The sequence below is a fragment of the Misgurnus anguillicaudatus genome, chromosome 2 (genome assembly GCF_027580225.2).
Source record: "Misgurnus anguillicaudatus chromosome 2, ASM2758022v2, whole genome shotgun sequence".
NCBI lineage: Eukaryota > Metazoa > Chordata > Actinopteri > Cypriniformes > Cobitidae > Misgurnus > Misgurnus anguillicaudatus.
This window is the reverse complement of record NC_073338.2, coordinates 31,513,668-31,533,812: the sequence shown is the minus strand read 5'-3', so window position 1 is coordinate 31,533,812 and position 20,145 is coordinate 31,513,668. Positions and strand designations below refer to the sequence as shown.

General features: G+C 36.9%; 1 protein-coding gene across 7 annotated transcripts in view; it reads right to left on the bottom strand.

The window, feature by feature from the left end:
- st3gal3b (ST3 beta-galactoside alpha-2,3-sialyltransferase 3b) overlaps positions 1–20,145 on the bottom strand; it is a 73,638-nt gene that overhangs the window by 38,773 nt on the left and 14,720 nt on the right. For 2 of the 7 annotated variants that reach the window (XM_055202596.2, XM_055202591.2), the window contains exons 2-6: positions 18,607–18,754; positions 9,164–9,235; positions 8,658–8,774; positions 5,509–5,551; positions 893–985 (exon numbers count right to left, since the gene is read on the bottom strand). In XM_055202596.2, coding sequence (XP_055058571.2) covers positions 893–985; positions 5,509–5,551; positions 8,658–8,774; positions 9,164–9,235; positions 18,607–18,715 — 434 coding nt within the window. In that variant the 5' untranslated portion in view covers positions 18,716–18,754. The remainder of the gene's footprint in view (positions 1–892; positions 986–5,508; positions 5,552–8,657; positions 8,775–9,163; positions 9,236–18,606; positions 18,755–20,145) is intronic. The other 5 variants (XM_055202592.2, XM_055202593.2, XM_055202594.2 and 2 more) reach the window with 5 other exon arrangements.

The following is a 20,145-nucleotide window of genomic DNA, read 5'->3' as shown; positions in this document are numbered from 1 at the left end:
TGATGAGAGAAACATCCATGAACAAACCGAAGCGTGACTCATAATGTGCATCGCTTGCTGGGCATGCTGTAGTGGAAAAATGCCTTATGCTAACAATGACTGCCACCAGGAGAGATATTTTAAAGATGAAGGAACAATGGAATACGGATTGTCGGAAAGAGCGAAAGATTCATCAAAGCCCTGTGACGTCATAGAGGGTCGTTGAGTGTTCTGTGACATCATAGAGGATCGCTCTAAGGATTTAGTGTTGACTTCATTCAGCCCTTAATAGTGGCTGCTTGACAAAACTTCTTCCTCAATGTCTGCAAATACATAACCACTGTCCACTTCCAAAAAAGTTACAACAGGCACATTGTAGAGTGGCGAAGCTTGAGGAAGTGGTTATTTGCTGTGGTAGGTCACAAATTAACAAAGATCAGAAGAGCAGCGTTATGAGATTGGCCTCAGGGGCTTCGTAGTTAAGGAATGACATAGTGTCTCTCAAATAGTGATATGAGCGTAGTAGAAACCAGGGAGAAGAAAAGCTGTGGTTGGTAAATCAGGATTAAACCAGTAGGACTTTAACAAAGCTTCCCTCACAGTTTTATCTAATTCAGTGGACGATGGAGAGCACAATGTTGCAGAGCCTAACAGATCAAAAGCAGGTCTGACAAAAAGATGAATAGATACAAATAAAAAGGCAGATAAAACACAGCAAAGCCTCTTTGTCTTCTTCCAACTCAAAGTCTATGCCATCTTCAATTACCCTACCTTTGAAATACGATATATCTTTTGTAAAAACATTACCACATCTTGCAATAAGCCAATATTGAAGTACGGTGTGTGTGTGTGTGTGTGTGTGTGTGTGTGTGGGGGGGGGGGGGGGGGTGTTACACATAAAATATTTTCATACTTTGGATAGATAGCAGTCATTTTGGCAGCTGCATAGCCAGGTTTGCAGGCTCCTTCGCTGAGGTTTCCATACTGGTACACCAACTCTGGAGGCCTGTAGACACAGTTAGCGAGGAGAGGGAAGAGAGGCATTAATTTCAGCTGGACAGAACAATAAATATTCAACCTGACATAAAGTGCAGCATAATTACCCTACAGGGTAACAGTGAGGTAGTGAGTTTGTTTTATCTGAAGTGGGATGTGATTCATTCATTCATTTTCATGGTGATAAATGAGTTAAATACTTCAGCATTTTTTCTTCTGTAACACTTTTTTCTATCGCTTGTTGTGCATATATACCTTGCGATAAGGCTTCTTTGTAAACACCCCTTCATGTTCAAATTTTTCTAATCCAAACCGTTTTCCCTTTTTTTTCAAACAATCCTGGATGTTTTAATGGGATTGATAAACAACGTTCTAAAAACCTTTCAAATAGTTTCAGTGCATTCAAGTAAAAACTAGTAAATTTGTATCTTTAAAATTGTATGAGGGGTGTTAGCAAACTCCTCAAATACCCAAACAACCGAGAAGCATCATTAATAATCTGCAGTACACACAAAGAGAGCAGTTCAAATAAACAGGTGAGGAGGTGATGAGTCTGAATCTGAGAGGCTGAGAGTGCTCTGTGTGTGGGGTGGATCAGGAGTCTACCAAAGATTGAAGGTGGGTGAGAATTGACACATTCTGGCTGGACCACCTTGTTAAACGGCAGAATTTTTTTTCTATTTTATTATTTTATATTAACGTTAAAAAAATATGTTGAGTTTACGTTACAAAAGAAAAACCTTGGGATCATTGTTCTACACTAAATGCCTTTTCAACGGTCAAAATGAAATTAAAGCCACAAGACACTTGTTTGCAGAAGCCTTCATTTTGATGAAGTGCTTGGCCCAATGGGACAGTGTTGTATTTTGCCATTGTGACAGCTCTGAGTCTTTAAACAGCAGAGCGGATGGTGGACTGAGGCCAAGGCAATGATGAAGTGCACCACACAGACAGTTTTGCTTGCAGCGTCAATGAAACTTAAACCTGTCGAAGGCTTTGATTACCGCATATGTGTGTGTGCGGTGTGGATGGACGTGTCTTCTCTCATGCTTAACACTGAGAGATTAGGGCGAGGTGAGAGTCTGAGAATTCAGCCACTTCAAAGTTGAAATGTAAACATACACCTACCACACACAGACCTGCAATATGTCACACCTTAACGGCTCACGTAAGGTCAGCGGAAATGATTGCTCAAAGACGCTATGATGGCACTGACTCTAAAGGGAGCCAAAAGTTTTAATAGCTTTTTACATTTTTGTACATCCTCAGATTTATTAAAGAAACCCAATTCTTGGAAAAGGAAACTGTCATGAATGCTTTTATAAATCTACTCTTCCAACAACGAGGAAAATAGCTTTAAAAGATGCTTTTTAGGTTATGCAAATGAGAATTTCAAACATCTTAAGTGAGAAGAGTCTCATATTTTCTGAATATTTTAAAAACTATACCAGGAGGTCTTTCTGTTAATTTTTAGTGTTTAATATTGCTTACAGTCTCATTATGTAAGGAATAATCAGTCCCTCCACAAAAATGCGATTGTGCGATCGCACGATTTATTGCATAATCAGCCAAAGTCCGCATATTTATGCGAGGCCGCATTTTTTCCAAATACAACGCACTTTTGCTGCATTAATTACAGATTTCCACGCACAAAATATGCGGGGCTTGCATGATTTTATAATCCCCGCATTTTAGTAGCAAAAAGTCACATATATATATTAGCAGAAAGTTGAAAAATGTTGCATTTACTTCACACAAGCGCAGCCGTGTCCTCTGTTGCCATGGGAACGTTATGAAGTGACGTGATTATGTGACGTGAACATCATTGCAGCTTTTGCCAGTTTCCGCAGTTTTTGCAAGTTTCGCAAATTCCCGCAATTCCATCGCATAAATTGAATAAATATCCCGCATATTCCATCGCATTTTTAAGAAAATGTGCCGCAAAATCGAGGATTGTTGCCCGCAACAATCACAAAGAAACTCTGCGTTTTTCTGGAAGGACTGAATAATGTATAAGCACCAGGCTGTTATCGAAGAAATAAGCCCCAACAGTGTGATCAGGACCTGACGCGAAGCATATGCTCAACTCACGTGCAGTGTGTAATAGTCTAACATTGGTGTTAAAAACATATGCATTGTGAAAATGGACTTGGCAGTTATGTGTCTTAAACTACCGAAATTGTCATCTATTTATGCGTACGGGTGGAGACAAGGACCAATTAGCATATATGGTCCAAGCTGTGCGATAGAGTAAAGACGGAGACTAATTTGCATATTCATAGAGTCGCTATACTAAATGAGGGAATTACATTCAAGCCTGTTTAAAGCATGTAGAAATTACGGTCATAGAAAAACGTCTATATATGACGCAAAAACATCAGTTTAGAGCGCAGAAGGTATCAAACCTCCGCCCAAATGCTTGCACGCCCAATTCAACCACGCCTCTTGAACGGCTCATTTGTCTGGCTTGCTAAAATAAGGTAAGTTAAATACAACTCATTTTGTCGGTGTGAAATAACACAGAAATCGAAAATGAACAGTTAGTTATATCTTCTATCTTACCTCGAACCTCAGACAGTCCACGCAGAATCACAAATGTCAATTACAACATCACGCCCCATTTCTATAGCATCAAATTACTAGCTAAAATTAAACTAATCACAAAATTGAATGATTGAACATATATCAGCGTGATAACAACTACCTTAAAATACAAAAAGCATCTTTCGGAAAATGTTATTGGAAGTAGGGCTGCATGATTAATCGAAAAATAAACGAAACCAAAATTTTATCATGTCGGTTATTTCGGTTTTTAATCCTGTTAATACTTTCCCTTTAAAACTACGGCGTGTGAGGTTACGTGGCTCCGACCCGTCCAGTCAGTAGCATAGAGACACATGGAGGAGAACTCAAACACTGTGTTAACTGAGCAGATAATTTAGTGCCAAAGAAATACGAAGTAGTCGCGCGTGTGCGGGCTGCGTGATAAAACTACGGAATGCGCGATCTAGTCTACAATAACACCAGAAACATTATAGATGAGAATAAAGGTGTTGTATAGCAGTGCCCAGTTAAGGAAAACTGAATAGGAGACAAGAAACATGTAAAGGATACAATGTGTATTACCCTGCCACTCATCTCATTATCTGGATATAACTTATTGTGTATTTTATGGCTAGAATTAGGCATGTGGGTTGTATGAATCTTTGGTTCATAAGTTCCTATTCTGAAAGTTGAATCAATTGTGCATAATAACATGTGCAGCAACTGCATATGGTCAAGTTTATTTAGTATTTTTCAGTAATGCAGTTATTTTGGGGGGAAATTTTCTGCTTGTGCTCCTTAAATTTTCAGTCAGGGGGAACAGTACTCCTAATTACAAAAAAGTTAGTCTGAAGCACTGAGGTAGTAGACTTAAAAAAAAATAGTTAGTTATTTATTTTCTACTTTTTCTTTAGGAAACTTGCAGTATACAGTAAACTAAAATGTTTTCATTTTAAGCAATGTGTGCTTAGATTTCAGTTGAAGTCAAAATATTAAATATATAACCTTAACAACTAATACTTTACTCTTCACTTAATTCTTTTAAAATCACAAAGATAACAACAAATGCCCTTTCAATAGAAAAATATATCCCACCTTTAATATCTGAGCATATTTAAAATACAAACCTTGTCAGCGAACTATGAGGCAAAAAATAATAATAATCGCTTATTAATCGTAACCGATGTCAAATGTTAAATTAACCGAGGTTTTGATTTTAGGTCAAATTGTCAGCCCTAATTGGAAGTGTAATTTATTTTTTATTTTGACCCGAGTCCAGTTCGTTTGCATGGAGAGGGAGGGGATTTATGACTTGTACTGCAGCCAGCCACCAGTGGGCAATCAAAGAGCCAGCAGCTTCACTTTTCAATGAGGCACACATTGTAAAGACAATCAGACACACATACATGTGTGTGTGTATATATATATATATACACACACACACACACACACACACACACACACACACACACACACACACACACACATCAAAAACTGTTATAGGCCATTGTGTAAACTAGGGGTGGGCGATAAACCGCTAGACATAATTAACCGGTAGAAATTTGTCAACCGGTAGAGATTTTGGACTATCGTTTCTATCGAGGTTACGCGCCCGCGTCACGCTCCTGTGCGTGTGGTCACGAAAACGTAATGTTTGTACACGTATTTAAGCACTGCAGTTTTAAAACAAGTCATTTTAAGCCATTGAAACACAGACAACAGATCTGTATGCGTGCGTTCTTTCTGTGTGTCAGGAGCCGACAAGTCGTTTCACAATTCTCTTTTGTGAGAATTATGAACATTTCTATGGTATTAAAGATTTAAATCTTATCAGAACATAAAAAAACTCTACTGTAATACATATCGTTATCATGATATAAAATTAATCCTGTCGTGATAAAAGATTTTGGTCATATCGCCCACCCCTAGTGTAAACAAACATAAAATTATTTCATTTATTTACTTATAAGCATCAAGCAGAATACTTACAGCTTTATGTCCGGATTCAGCAAGAATCCTTGCTTATCAAACACTATAAAGAGAAAGATGACAATTAGCATGTTTCATACAGACAATTACAAGACAAACTGAAGTAGAACAGTGAAGAACTGAAAATTCATCTTTTTTTGTCATTACCATAAATGTCAAAATGCATCTTTCGCACATTTCAACACCACTTTCGATGATAACATGAAGTTAATATTAGCATTTTTATTTTTTCCCGGATTAGTTCATCATTTAGAGGGAGCTTAGAATACTGTATGTAGTAGAAGCAACAATATCAGGTTAGACCAGCCAAGATATTCCTAAGCTCAGCTGAGAAAGAATGTTAAAAATTAGTTGTCCACCTATGTTGGCTCCTTTAGACCATAGGTGTCTATAGATGCGTCAATGAAGCTAAGCCGTAAAGAAAGCAAAAAACTTGATTGAAAAACAATAAAACAAAATCTTCACATTTCCATTGTGATAAACCAATAAAAACAGTAACAGGTTTAAGCATGCTTATAGAGATAGCCAGAGCAGTGCAGCTAGAAACAAAAACATTTAACAAAAGAATCAACTACTTATCAAGCAGACGGCTAAAACGATGAACAGATAAAAACAAGACATTAACTCAGCTTCTACATTTGCTTATTAGCAACACTTGTAGCATTCACAGCGCAAATAAAGCATCAGTGATGCTTATCAAATAGGCACTAATGCATTGAAAGGGAGAATTCTAAGAACTCCAATGAAGGCTCAAGCCTCAGGACAGATGCTGAAGAATGGAAAGGAGGAATCGGTCCACTGCTGAAACCAAAATGATTGTTTAGCAGATGCAATTTTTCAAAGCAGCTTGTGGTTGGCCAATTACTGGGAGAGATCTCCAAGTGTGTCACAGGGTTAACTGCCTTGCTCAGGGGCAGCAGTAGAGAAGGAGTTAGACCTCAGTAACCCCATACCACATGCATGCATACTCTTGAAAACCTTTGGGATCAGAACTGACTCACTTTAAGCTGGTGGCCCAAATCTTTGCTAGACAAAGCAATGACTGAGAACCAATTCACCGTATCTGGATTTGTTAGGTACTGAAAGTGTGCCTTTAATGACTGATACGTCTGGGTGTGACATTGTGAGACTTCACACCATTGTAATATATGGTGCAAACAATCTGATTACAGAAGTCTTAAAAACATTTTCCGATAATCATACAGACATGCATTTCTGTTTTTAACATGATAAATTATGAGTAATTCAAGAAACAGTGTCAGATGTGTAGTGTGCATGTTCCCATGACTTACTACTGATCTAATTAACACAAAAAAAAAATATTCTACATGTCAACTTTTTGATGCTTTTAATCATAATTTTGTAACGCATGGTTTACTTAGACCACTGTGACTATTTGTATGATATTGTTTTACAAGGTAAAAGAGTAAACTTAATGAAATTCTGCTAAGGAGACCATCTATTTTTTACAAAAAAGAAAAAAGCACAACGCACAAGAATACTGGCTGTTTTTGAAAATGTTATGTAGTACATTGAAATTTGCTAGATGAAATCGTTATTAGACGATCAACCCCAAATATAAATGTAATGGGTTGGCAACAAAGCTGGAGTGAACCGGCTCGCGTTTCCACAAAATAAAGAGTTAAATGCACATGACCAGAATTGTGTAGGGTTATATTATTATACTCTTGTGTGTTATGTTGTATTACTTCACGTTATATCATGTTGTTGTTATTATTATTATTATTATAAATATATTACATTTATATAGCGCTTTTTTGCAGTAGCATTCAAAGTGCTCAACATATGAAAGGAGGGATTCTTCTCAACAACCACCAATGTGCAGCATCCACCTGGATGATGCAACGGCAGCCATATTGCGCCAGAATGCCCATCACACACCAGCTTATTAGTGGAGATGAGACAGAGTGATATAGCCAATCAGTATATATGGGGATGATTTGTAGGCCAATGGGCAAATCTGGCCAGGATACCGGGAAACACCCCTACTCTTTTCGTGGGACATCCTGGAATTTTTTTACAACCACAGAGAGTCAGGACCTCAGTTTAACGTCTCATCCGAAGGACAGTGCTTTTTTATCACTATACTGGGAGTGTTAGGACCCACAGAGACCACAGGGTGACCTCCTGCTGGTCCCACTAACACCTCTACCAACCTGGTTTTCTCAGGAATATGGCTGCTGGCCATTTTTTATTACTTCACCGCTTGCGCGTTATAACAGAACGAAACACGCGCCACTTACTGCTCACGCTTGCAGTGTGAAACCGGCGTAACTGTTTGTGGCTTTTTGGCTGCTATTAAAGTGTGAAGGTGTCAGTTCCAAAACTTTAATCTTTGGGGTAAAGCATTTGTATTTATTTTGGTTTATTATTGGACTTTTCTTGTTCGTTGTTTGTTTTTGTGCAAGATCTGGCAACACTAGTCAACAAACGCTTGTGCCTCTGTCATTTTCTGCACCGCGTATACAGAAGACTTTCCCTCTTCTAGGCATTTATTTTTTTCAGAAGAGAGACCTGTTATATCCATGATTCACATTTAAACACTTTATTAACTACTAGTTGTTCAATTCGGTAATGTACACACTATGCAGAGTTTCTGTAAATGTGGTTGTCACTACCTGCATTTTGCGGAAGTAAATTCGGTTGTAGAATGCGGTTGTCAGTCCTGTAAATTACTGAACTGTGTGTGTACAGAACAAGATTAAGCATTAAAAGGTGAAGTGACAACTGAATTAATATGCAAGGTGTTTGGGACCTTTGAGTAGTTATTTGAAGGCTTTTGAAAGTGGATATGGAAACTAAATCTACTTACATCACAGCTTTGCTGTTTCGAGACCAGCAAGATTTTAGGCCTAATTCTGAACCAGGATCAGGACACAGAGCCAGGGCTTTTTTGTGTGGAAAAGCGCAGCACGATTCAAAATTGAGTTCCAGCACCGAAGCCAGCCACGGTTGAAAAACATTTCACGTAGGGTGAACTTTTGTAATTAACTTTTGTAAATTGCTTCTTAAAAGTTCAGTAGTAAAAATAATGGAAAAAGCACACAAATGGCACAGTTTCCTATCAAAGTAACCGATGTAAAGTATCTCAGTGTGTAATATATTAGAGGACATTATCGCAGGACTACCAGGCCTCCCATAGTAAGTGCTGGGGTTCTCGTTTTGACCAGAGTGCACTCTTTGCTGTAAGGCTGTACCTGAGCCTACTATTCGTCCCACGGAGACAGCGCCCTCCACCACCGGTTCTGAAACACAAGACCATCAGTTAGGCCCGGTGGTTCTATCTGTGACAATCTTCTAGGAACTTTCAGGTCATGGAGAGTGACCCTCTGCCCAAACCCTCAACGCCCGAACCTATTTCAATCAATATGAACTAGAAAGTTAAGTTTCATTAGATCCAGCATTGACATGATTTGCTGAGATGCGCCCATCACCATGATTTTTAGCTGATACAATAAGCCCGTACAGTAATGTTTAATTAGAAAATTGATTTAAGAACAGAAGAATTTTAAAACATTATCCAAGAGAGATCAGGTGTTAAGGAAAAATAGCACCTGCCAACAAGCCCATAAATTATGATGTAGTCCCCAAAAACTGCCACCGTGGTGGAGCAGTTACAGACTAGAGTTTCTACCTTGTCTCACAGTAGGATTGGTAGTATGGCTAGTGACTTTAATGAGTTTTACGGTGGTCTTCTCATGATATCCTGTGAATCAAAGGGAACAAAAATGCTCAGAGCTAAATATACTAAATATATGCAAAGTCAAACTTAAGCTGCAAATGACTCTCACGCCAAACTTTTTAATATGTGGAAAACAAAAATATAAATGTCAGTGTACAGTGACAACATGATAGCATTCAATTTCTCACAAAAAATAAGTGATACAATCATAAACACTTTTTTTCCTAAAAACAATGGAATACAGTGGTCTGTTGATAATTTTTAACCTAATCTAAGTGACACTTGCAAAACTAACACATATTCTCACAGTTTTGACACATCAGCCAAATAGATATGTTTACCTTATAATTCACTCACAAATCAAAACTTGAAACAGAAAACCAAATGTTTACTTTAGCAAGGCAAAAAAATTACATGTAAATGTAAGACACACATTGACGATGCAACACTGGCAGCCCTGTCGCCAGGCCCAATGCCACCCCTATTGTTAAAGGGATAGTTTACCCAAAAATGAAAATTCTGTCATTATTTATACATATTTTGAACACAAAAGAAGATTTTTGACAAATGATGGCAAGCACGCAGTTGATGGTACCTACTGATTTCCATAGTAGGAAAAATAAATACTATAGAAGTCAATGGGTACCCCCAACCGTGTGCTTACCATCATTCACCAAAATATATATTTTTTGGGTGAGCTAAATGATGACTATGATGAGCTATCCCTTTAAGCACTGTATATGCAACATTAACCTCCTAAGACCGAGCTTTGGTTTGTCTTTTTTCAGATTTCAGATTCCAGTTACACAGAATTAAGTATTATGGTGCAAACAACAACAAAAATGTGATGTCATCCAGGTCTTAGGAGGTTAATGTAAAATTTGCATGTAAAGACCTTTAATTCAATTCTTAACAAGAACAATTTTTCAGGAGTGCCGTTGCACAATGGCTGTGCATTATTTTCCAATAATTTAAAGCACCGGAGTCAATTATTCTGCTTATACCACGGTTACCACAGACATTGCTGAGACATTGCTTTGGTGGTTATTTTAAGACATTTGACAGGTCAGGTGTGTGTTAGTGAAAAATAATGCATACCCGTGGCGTGGAACATTGCTCAACCAATCGAAAACATTCACCAGCTCAGGGGTATTAAAAAAAAGATATTGCATGGGGAAAAGCCTGCGAAAAGCCATGTTCATTGTTCAGGCATCTTTAATGAATCACTATGGAGATCTACACAAATACAAGGTTTTTCTCATTTTGTGAAGGGTGAGTACCCCGGTATATAGTATGACTTTCTAAATAAAGCCCGAAGAGTTTGCCTCCTGCAGATTTTTAAGCAATAATAATAACAATAAGCTATTGTGCATCGTAAATGCAATAATGTTAGGCAGATAAAAAGCAATTTATGTCTTGTCACAAAAAATTGAAGCCAAATATTTTTTATATATATCTGCAAATTCCCAAATGTTTTCTTACTGCAATGTGTAAGAAGAATTATGCATTTCTGTAATGCTATTATAACTGCCTTGTATGACGCAGTCTCCACAACCATACCAAACACAGAATAAGGTTCTCGCCCTCCCTTTGTCATTTATCATCACAAAAGGGTTACGCTTCCTTCCCTCGTACCCTTTCAGAAACATTTATTGTGATTCCTCTTTACAATTTGTCCTAAAGTGCCTTTCATAATAGGGGTTAGGTTCAAAGAAACCCATCCCAGGTTCACAAAAATTTCCAAAATAAACTGGGCGCAGCTGTCGAAATCTGCTGTTTATCATTAATCCAAGTTTTTCCACAGAGGTTCAGGATACCAAAGGCAGCGAATGAAAACACGAATTGAAAAACTGAGAATAACTTATTTGCTGAGTACTAAATAATCACTGAAACTGTACATGGAAAGGGGATAAAAGAAACTTCAGCCAAATCCATTTCCTCAGCTGTGTTTATGAGAGCCAATACAAAAGCATTAATCAATACAACTTCAAAATAATTGCAGCAACCAAATAGTTATTTGTCTCATCATCAGTCTGAAGTAATTCAAATGACTTTTTCCCCCACAAAGAATGAAACAGTTTCTTCTGTCTTATCAAGAAGAATATCAATCACATTCACGCTATTTACCCTATCCCAAGGCCCTCTGCAGATCAAGAACATGGGGACCGTTCTGACCTGTCTACACCAGGGCCGACCAGTTTGCCAGCAGCATATGAAAGTACGTTGAGTGTTAGTGTTGTACATGATAAACATTGTGATGAGACCGTGCGTGTGGACTGAGATTAGACTGTCTAAAGACAATGAGAGCACAGAATGCTGGTGAGTGATTTGCAGAAGAACTTTAACAGTTTACTGAGCGCTGTGCTGCAAGGCATTATGAAACGTTCTCACTCGTCTATCAGTGAGACCATCACAGATGATGAGGGATGGACCAATGTTCACGGCAAGCTCTTTAGATCTCTCCACGGTTTGCCTATGCATCAAACTCACTTGTGGCCACAAAGCAGGCAATTTTTAGAAATAAATGTGGGTGAGGTAGCTTTTACAATGCTTTTTAAATTAAGGTAAGCTGCTAAATTGTTTTATACTAAAGAGGGGATAATTTTTATAGAAACCACATTTTATATGTAGGATTAAGGAAGAATGGCAGCTCGAGTGGTAGACTATAATGCTTATATCAGCTAAAAGTTTTAAAGCACTTTCTTCCACATAAACTTAGCTTATAGCGGAAAACAATGTTAGGTGTGCTAAAAACACTTTCGTCTTCCTGAAGTAAAAAAAAATAATTTCCTATGAGAAGCTGTGACTGTGAAACAAATGCTCACCCATGTGGACATACTGCATAGACACCAAAGCCGGCTGTGAATCTGAACCTGTACAGTAGTGCTCTCTCTCCCTCTAGTGGGGGAAAAGGGTCATTTTTGGGAATGCTTGGAAAAGGGAAGATTTTATACACCTATGTTAGGCTGGTCCTTATAATGGGTCAATTTTTTATTTTTTTAAATGTTCAACTCTCACCCCCTAAATGTGTTAGGATATCAATAAAAACACACTGTTCAAAATTTTGAATCGTTCCTACAATATTTAGAGGTTGCTCAAAGCCTTTGAATATTTTTGAAATCACACATTTTTGCAAGTACTGTACTATTTAACCCTTGTATTGTGTTACAATATCACATTATGACCAGGACCATTTTAGTATCAGTGTATTTTTCACACATTACAACACTTAAAATTAAAAAGTATGATTAAAAAAAATGCTTATAACCACAATTTTTAACACGTTTGTTTTAACAAATGTTGCACAAAAACTGTTGCAACATATAACATTTTACATTTTAATTCAACACGGGGTTTTTTTAACAAACCTATGTTTAAAACATCCTAAATAAACAATTTAATATTGCTGTGAAATGAAATATTGCTTTTCTTTTCCTAAACAGGCTTATCTTATGTTCTTGAGGCTCATTGTACAAATTCAAGAAATCACTGTTTACATGGTGTGCACACATCAAGCATATGCTTTCTGACTTCTTGCATTTTACACAAATGGTGCTTATTTTGGTGTCATGTTTTGTGGGGCACAACTGGTATCACCTGTATTAACCTCTGGATTTTCTGTGGGTCTGAATTCATCTGCTTTACATAGTATTTCATATACATTGAAAACAGCAATGATAGTTCACATTTACTTTTCTGTGTCTGAGGAAGTCTTTATCAGTACTGAAAATAGTGAGGAAAAGCTCACTTTTCCCTTTCCAGGGTAGTAAAACACCAACATATATGCAATAAATGTATTTAATTTGTGTCTATACAGTTGCCTTAGAACAAACAAATATGGGTCAAATTGACCCGCGAACCTCAAAATCGTTACAAAATTATTTTGGTACACTTCAAAACATATCAGCATGTCCAAACTTTGCATGCATGTTCATGGACATAAATGAGAAAAGGTCACAAAATTTTTAGAATAAAATCACAGATTAACTGATTTATCTGACAGCTTAAAAATCAAAACGGGTCAAATTGACCAGGAACATTATGAGGGTTAAAAACGCACAACACACATAAAACTTGGATGTAACTTTGTTCCTGTTATTTTAGTTTCTTCTAAACCGAGTAACCACCTAGCAGATTTGCTTCGTGTTGCTTCAGCCATTGTCTCACTGTAAATTGTCTATTGTCCTTCATTCACATTGAAGCTTTCTTGCTTTGAAAGACATATCACAACTAAAACAAGAGTTTTAATTGCATGGAGCATGGTCAAATAAGTCCACTGCTGCCATGGGTATATTATTAAACAATTATACATGCTAGCACAAAGTATCACATAATACGCAAATGTGTTAAACTTCAAAGGTCTTGAGCAACTTCTAAATATGAAATATTTTTTAATTCAAACATATTGGTGGGGAACTTTTAAAAGTTGAAAAATAAGGACCACCCTAACCTATATGTTTGTATCAATTCTATTACATTTGCATTTTACAAAACATAAAGCTGACTACTACTCAGCTGATGTAAAGTGTATCTATCATTTACAACACACATTCAAGGGGCCTTTAGATTAAGCATTTTGCTCTGACCTTCACTTTCTAATCCAGTGTAAACACTTTTCGACACCTCAATACCACATTGAAGGCCTGTGTTGTGGTGTCCTGCAAATAACAGAAAAGCAGAACACACACACACATACATACGGTCCTTATGCTGCAGCATTTCTTCAACTAATGCTGGGTACACACCAAAAGATTTTTTACATCTTATAAGATTTTCAAAATGTGATAGACCACAAACATGAGGATAAAAATCCTTGATTTAACCATTTGCTCCTATAGTGTGTGGTGTGCCGTGATGTGTCAAAAGACAGCACACCACACACAAACAGATTTTTAACCAGAGTCTCGACTGTGAACACAGAAAGTCTCACAAAATCTCACGAGACTTCAGAATAAGCATGGCGAACGATATGCAGGAAGAAATTTCAATGATAGTGTTTGGAATGATTTTCACAGAAAGTTTAAGGGGGAAAAAAGGGTTTGGTGAAGTTGTGGAGACAGTGGGAACATGGTCTGTACAAGTTCACTTTGCATCAACTTCACTTTGTACTTCGCCATGACTGCTTCTATCTTCCATCATCTCGCTTTCTGATTGGATATTGTTTCGTTGCACGTGATAATCTCAAGAGCGTGCGCTCGTTTGTCCTCTGGGTTCCCAACACATATCAGGATTTCTGATCGCAAATATTAAACATGTTTAATATTTACGATTTGCGATCGGGGCGGCTCCGACGTTCTTCCGATCAGGTTTGGACACTCTTAACACACTTCACACCAAGAGAAAATCTGATAAGATCTGTAGAACCATCAAGATAATCGGGACATAGCTAGGATTGTCGAAAGGTAGGAAATCGGCCGAAAATCAGCCCGATTATCGTTTGGTTTGTACCCAGCATAAACTGAAGCTTGTTGGCTTTTGTTAATGCTTTTAAAGCTACCAAATTTGAAGACAGCCATTGAAGGTTTTTGCACACCATCATGTATATGTACCCAAGATGATCTTTTATGAAACAGCTAACACAACTGGCTGCATACTGTGATCAATTATTTTTGCAAATAATTTACCCTTTCAAACTCTTCTCACACACATAGACTTGGCATCATACACACAGTGAGAGACTAAACCAACATCTAATTTTGTAAAGTGCAAATGTGCTTGCATTATCCAAAATTCAGTTCACAACAGTGCGGCAAGAAATCTGAAATCAAGTAAATACTCATTTATTTTAACTGGATCTTCAATATAATTTATAGTAGAGCTGCACGATTAAAAGATTGTGATCTCGATTAGACCCCCCAAACGATCGTAATCCAGCATTTTGACGATTCAGGTAATTATATTTTCAAGGAGGAAAGACACAGTCTCTTCAGTTCTCTCGACAACACGCATTTTTATTGCGCAAAGCAGATGTGCTCGTGTTCGCTCCACTGGTACAGCGGATGCTTTCGCCGAGAAGAAACAAACAGAAACTAAAGAGAATGAGTGAGGCAAAGCAATGTGCAGGTATGTCTGACAAGAACCTCGACATTGTTTTAGCACCAAAAAGAGGACCTTTTTCAAGATGTTATCCCTTCCAAAAGGATTTTTAGCACAGGGGGAAATATTGGCTGCTTTCAAATAACCACACTTGCTGTCTTTGCACTTGACCACTTACATTACGTTTTCCTGTATTTGGCCCAAGTGTTCAAGTGGGCATGAAGCTTAAGCATGCATGTAGATTTATTCACCCAATGGACTTTCACGCCACCAGCAAGAGTGTCAAAAAATGCTCGAATGCATTATCTGGAATCCTCTCAAGCGGCGGTTTCCGCCTTCCAATTGGTTGTTGCAAAATCGCGTCATAGCTCATTACCATAGCTCACCCCAAGCAGGGGTCGGCAACAGGCAGCCCGCGGGCCAAAAGTGGCTTGACAGCAATATTTTCTGGCCCGCTGGATTATTTTGGAAGTCCGTTTTATTTTTTTAATCGGACTATTTCATTTGTTTTTTCAAATTAAAACCAAAAAGAAAATAAACAAAAACTACATGTTTTTTTATTTATTTCCTGAGCTAAAATGAAAAAACAAAGATGTAAAAATGAATGAAATGCGTTCAGACACATACTAATAGCAGACATTTACTAATGAAATAATTTTCAGGTACTATTGTGGTAACAGTTTTAATAAGGGTTTGAATAGCAACAATGCTCTCCTGTAAGTATCATTCGCTTACAGTCTGCCTTTTGACCTTTTTTCATTATTCGGTAAAACACACTGATAAATTATATGTATTACCTGATAAAAAAATGTGCCCACTAGCCTACTTGAGAAAAGCCATAGCCCATTTCATTTGTCAGTAGGGCAATATGGTTTCCGTTTATGTTAGTTAGAAATGAGTGATAGGCTTTAACCTATTTAATTTATGTTATTTATATTTCATTATTTTTTCTGTGACATTTTTTCTCTGACAGTAGGCTACAATGTTAAAATAATATTTATATTGGCACGAACACAATTTTTGTATAGCATTTATAATTGTTACAGGCTACTTAAGCTCTCTCTTTACGTTAGAGACATTTGAATGTGAGATTCTGGAAATGAGATATAAGTTTTGCGGACCCGTCAGGTCAGGAAATAATGCGTGTGACTGTGAACACAGTGTATTTTAACAAGTTGCTGAATAGAACCTTGTGGGAGCTGGACAAAAAAAGCAAGAACAACCATGTTTTTAGCAATTTTTAATGCCGTCTTTCATCTTTTAAATAGGAAATAAAAAACAACGTTGCTTGACAAAAGATCAGATAGCCTATACTAGGCTAATTTAAAATAAGACACGTAAGTGTGGCAACAGCAGCTGGCCTAAAAAAAATATTGCCCGTGGCCAAAGTTACTTGCCGACCCCTGCCATAAAGCCATGTCAATCCATGTGGCAGCAACTTACACCAAACCGTATTCGTGTTTTTATTTAGGCTACTTAAAATGTATACTTTACATTTTTTCTTTTTCGTGCAGCTCTTATTTATAGTTAACTTAGTTAATTTATAGTTAATTTATACTCTCAGCAAATTATTATTATTTAAAATATTCATTTTCAACCACACATTTGTCATTGGTGTATCACAAATTGTAACACATTACAGTTTTTCTCAATTGCTTTGGCACATTTTTCGCAACAGTCTTATTATTCTCTAAACTGTGAGTGCAAATATCACAACTGTTTGCTGGAACTTCAGAACTTAATTGCATGTCTGCAAAATGAAGTTACACACCCAAAACATGTAATTCATGCTTCAAAACCTAGTTATCTTGTCAGTAATTTGGCCAAGGGCACCAAAATATAAAGTTTTTTTGTCATCGTGTGAGCAACACTGGTCAAAATGTTTAGTTGTTTTTTCACCATGAAAGTCCACCATAGAAAATAAGGTTTCATAAAAAAATCGTAATAATTGAGAAGAGTCAACAGTACATAGAAAAAAAGTAAATGAACATTTCTATTTATTCACTTCATTTATTTTTTGTATGTGTATTACATTTAAACTTAAATCTTGCTTGTCCAATTGCTGTACATTTCATATTTCCTATGTTACAAAAAAAATATAATAGAAAATAACTACAAAATAACCTCAATGAAAAACTAATTATTCTTGTTGGACATCCTGTCACTCTTGTTGGACATCCTGTCGCTCTTGTTGGTCAAGCCAAAGATTTTCATCCACATCACATCTTATGTTTTCCATTGCCATGCACCAGGGAAAAAATCTCCAATGAAGCAGACATTACAAACAATATCAATGTCAGATATTTATGGAATGTACATGCATGTTTAGTAGTTTTTGATAAGTGAATGGATCGTTTTGAATGTGATGGCGTACACGATGACAAATGATTGAGAAGTTGTGAAGAGTTTGACAGTTTAAGTGAGAATTGACTCATCAGTTTTGATCAACAAGCCAAATGCAATTATTTGTTGAGCAAACTGCAGACGATTGTACTTATTGTTTGCACACATGTGCCAAAGCATTTGCAATTTGCTCAAATCAATAAGAAATTCCAATCTGATGTGAACAATAAGCTAATTGTTTAGAGATCTGATCTTATTGTTTTGGAAAATAAAATTTTCATTTGAGAATTGAGCCAAAGCAATTGAGAAAAACTGTAAAAGTGATTATCACAAATAATACAGTGATTTTTTTCTAAGACACAATTCTGATGTGTCTGTAATGGAATTTTACTCACACACCTAAATGCTAATACAAAGCAATCGAAAATGAAAAATAAATGCAGACAAACACCATTTCATCAGCAAATAAGTCAACCATTAGAAACCATCTTACAATATCTTATCAATGCAAAATTAAGACATAAGATAAAAGCTGACTGAACTTCTGCAAACGATCTCTCAGAACAGCTACTAAAATAACATGACGTGTATAACCTACTGTTAATCTGCATAAACAAATTTAAGCAGCCAATACAAACTCAACCTTGCAACTCCAAAACTAAAAAAGATATTTGAAAATTGTGTGATTAACAAGGTATATGCCCTTTGTTTCATTGGTAAAACAAGATCTGCAATCTTTACTTGTTCACAAAAAATATTCACAACAAACTTAAACAGAATGTGAGCTGTGTGAAAACAGCAATGGATACAGTGCAACAGGAGATGTGTCCAGTCCTAAACCAGCAAGTAAAGCAAGCAAGCAGGCTCATAAGCTTAATAATTTAACTGACAAAAGGTCTAACAAACAAACTTGGAACATACATATTGACAGACCAAAAGGCATCTGTGTACAGAGAGGTCACAACTGGACTCATTTTAACATGTAGATGGCAAGACAAAGCCTGAGAACTACTCACGTGGCTTCTGGCCCCATACATAAAAATGGAGCTTCCCAGAAGAGTAGCAGATGAATCCCAAGACCAGCATGGGACACAGGACGAACAGTAGTTTGTGTGCAAGCTTCATGATCCTCAATCATTCACATGGTACCGCGTTTTACATCACCTAAGAACAGAACAGTAAGATTAGAGGAAACTGAATCACATGTTCACAGCATGTGGTTAAGCACAAAGGCTCTCATTATTACTTAAAGTAAAGCTGAGTCTGGCATCTGAGTTACATAAAACTGCATATTAAGCTGAACTTTATTAACGTTTACTGTTGTAGTGTAATCTATTTATAGAAAACAGAAGTTAGCCTACTACCATAAAAAAGAGGTAAAAAGTACATTTGTATAATGACATGGAAAACACAACTCACTGTTTTAGTTTTTAAAACAACATTTACTGTGCAATATAACCGCAAGAAAATTGTAAGAAAGAGTATATGTGACCCTGGACAAACATATAAAGCTCATGCAGTTCATGTCACGCAGCCTAAACTCCACCCTTTTGGCAGGCAATCGTAGAGCGATCATTTTAAACCAGACTGTTTAAACCTTACAAACCTTATTATTTCAATATGTTGTATAAGGGATTTCAATAGTATACCTCAAATGACATGAAAGAGTTTAAAATGTGGAAAATAACTGGGCTGATACACATTAAAAGGCATTATAAGGATCTGTTATGTTTCACCTATTAAGTTTTGGATGTACATATCTATATCTTTTGAATTAAAGTGTGCTGTGAGCTCTGTTGCCATGAAACTCATGCTGGCGCCATTCATTTCATATTTGCTCCCGGCTGTCCTTGCCTGCCAGTTTGGTGGTGTAAATAAAATGGGTCACGTAACATCCCGACCTTCAATAATGTATGGTTTGTTAGAATAGGGCAATATTTGGCCAAAGATACAATTATTTGAAAATCTTGATTCTGAGGGTGCAAACAAATCAAAATATTGAGAAAAATCGCCAAATGAAGTCATTAGCACTGCACCCAATCATAAAAATGTAAGTTTTGATACATTTATGGTAGGAAATATCCAATATATCTTCACAGAACATGATCTTCACATAACATTCTATGATTTTTGGCATAATGTTACACCCATTGAATGTATTTTTGTCTTTTGCTACAAATGAAGAGTTTGGTTCCATAAAACATGATAACATATTAATAAACATGTTTTGACAAAATGTAAAAAACGTTATCTTGTTTTGGAACCAAACTCTTCAAATATCTATAATAGCATGCCAGCATTTATGACAGTACAAACGGTTTCAGCAGCGTTATTAAAAACATGCTAGCTCATGTCAGCTAGTGGCCAGTGAGCCAAAAAAAGGCAGGGCGTTCGTGTCAAGTGAACATTTGTGACCCGTCACGGAAACCAGGGCCACAAGTCGGCAGCACAAGTTTCGAGAAAATGAGAAACAAAGTTTTTTTTTTCAAAATTTGTGATTTTCGTTTTATTGCAGAATCTGTTAGTTGAGATCACGAAGAAGCCTCTCCAAATTT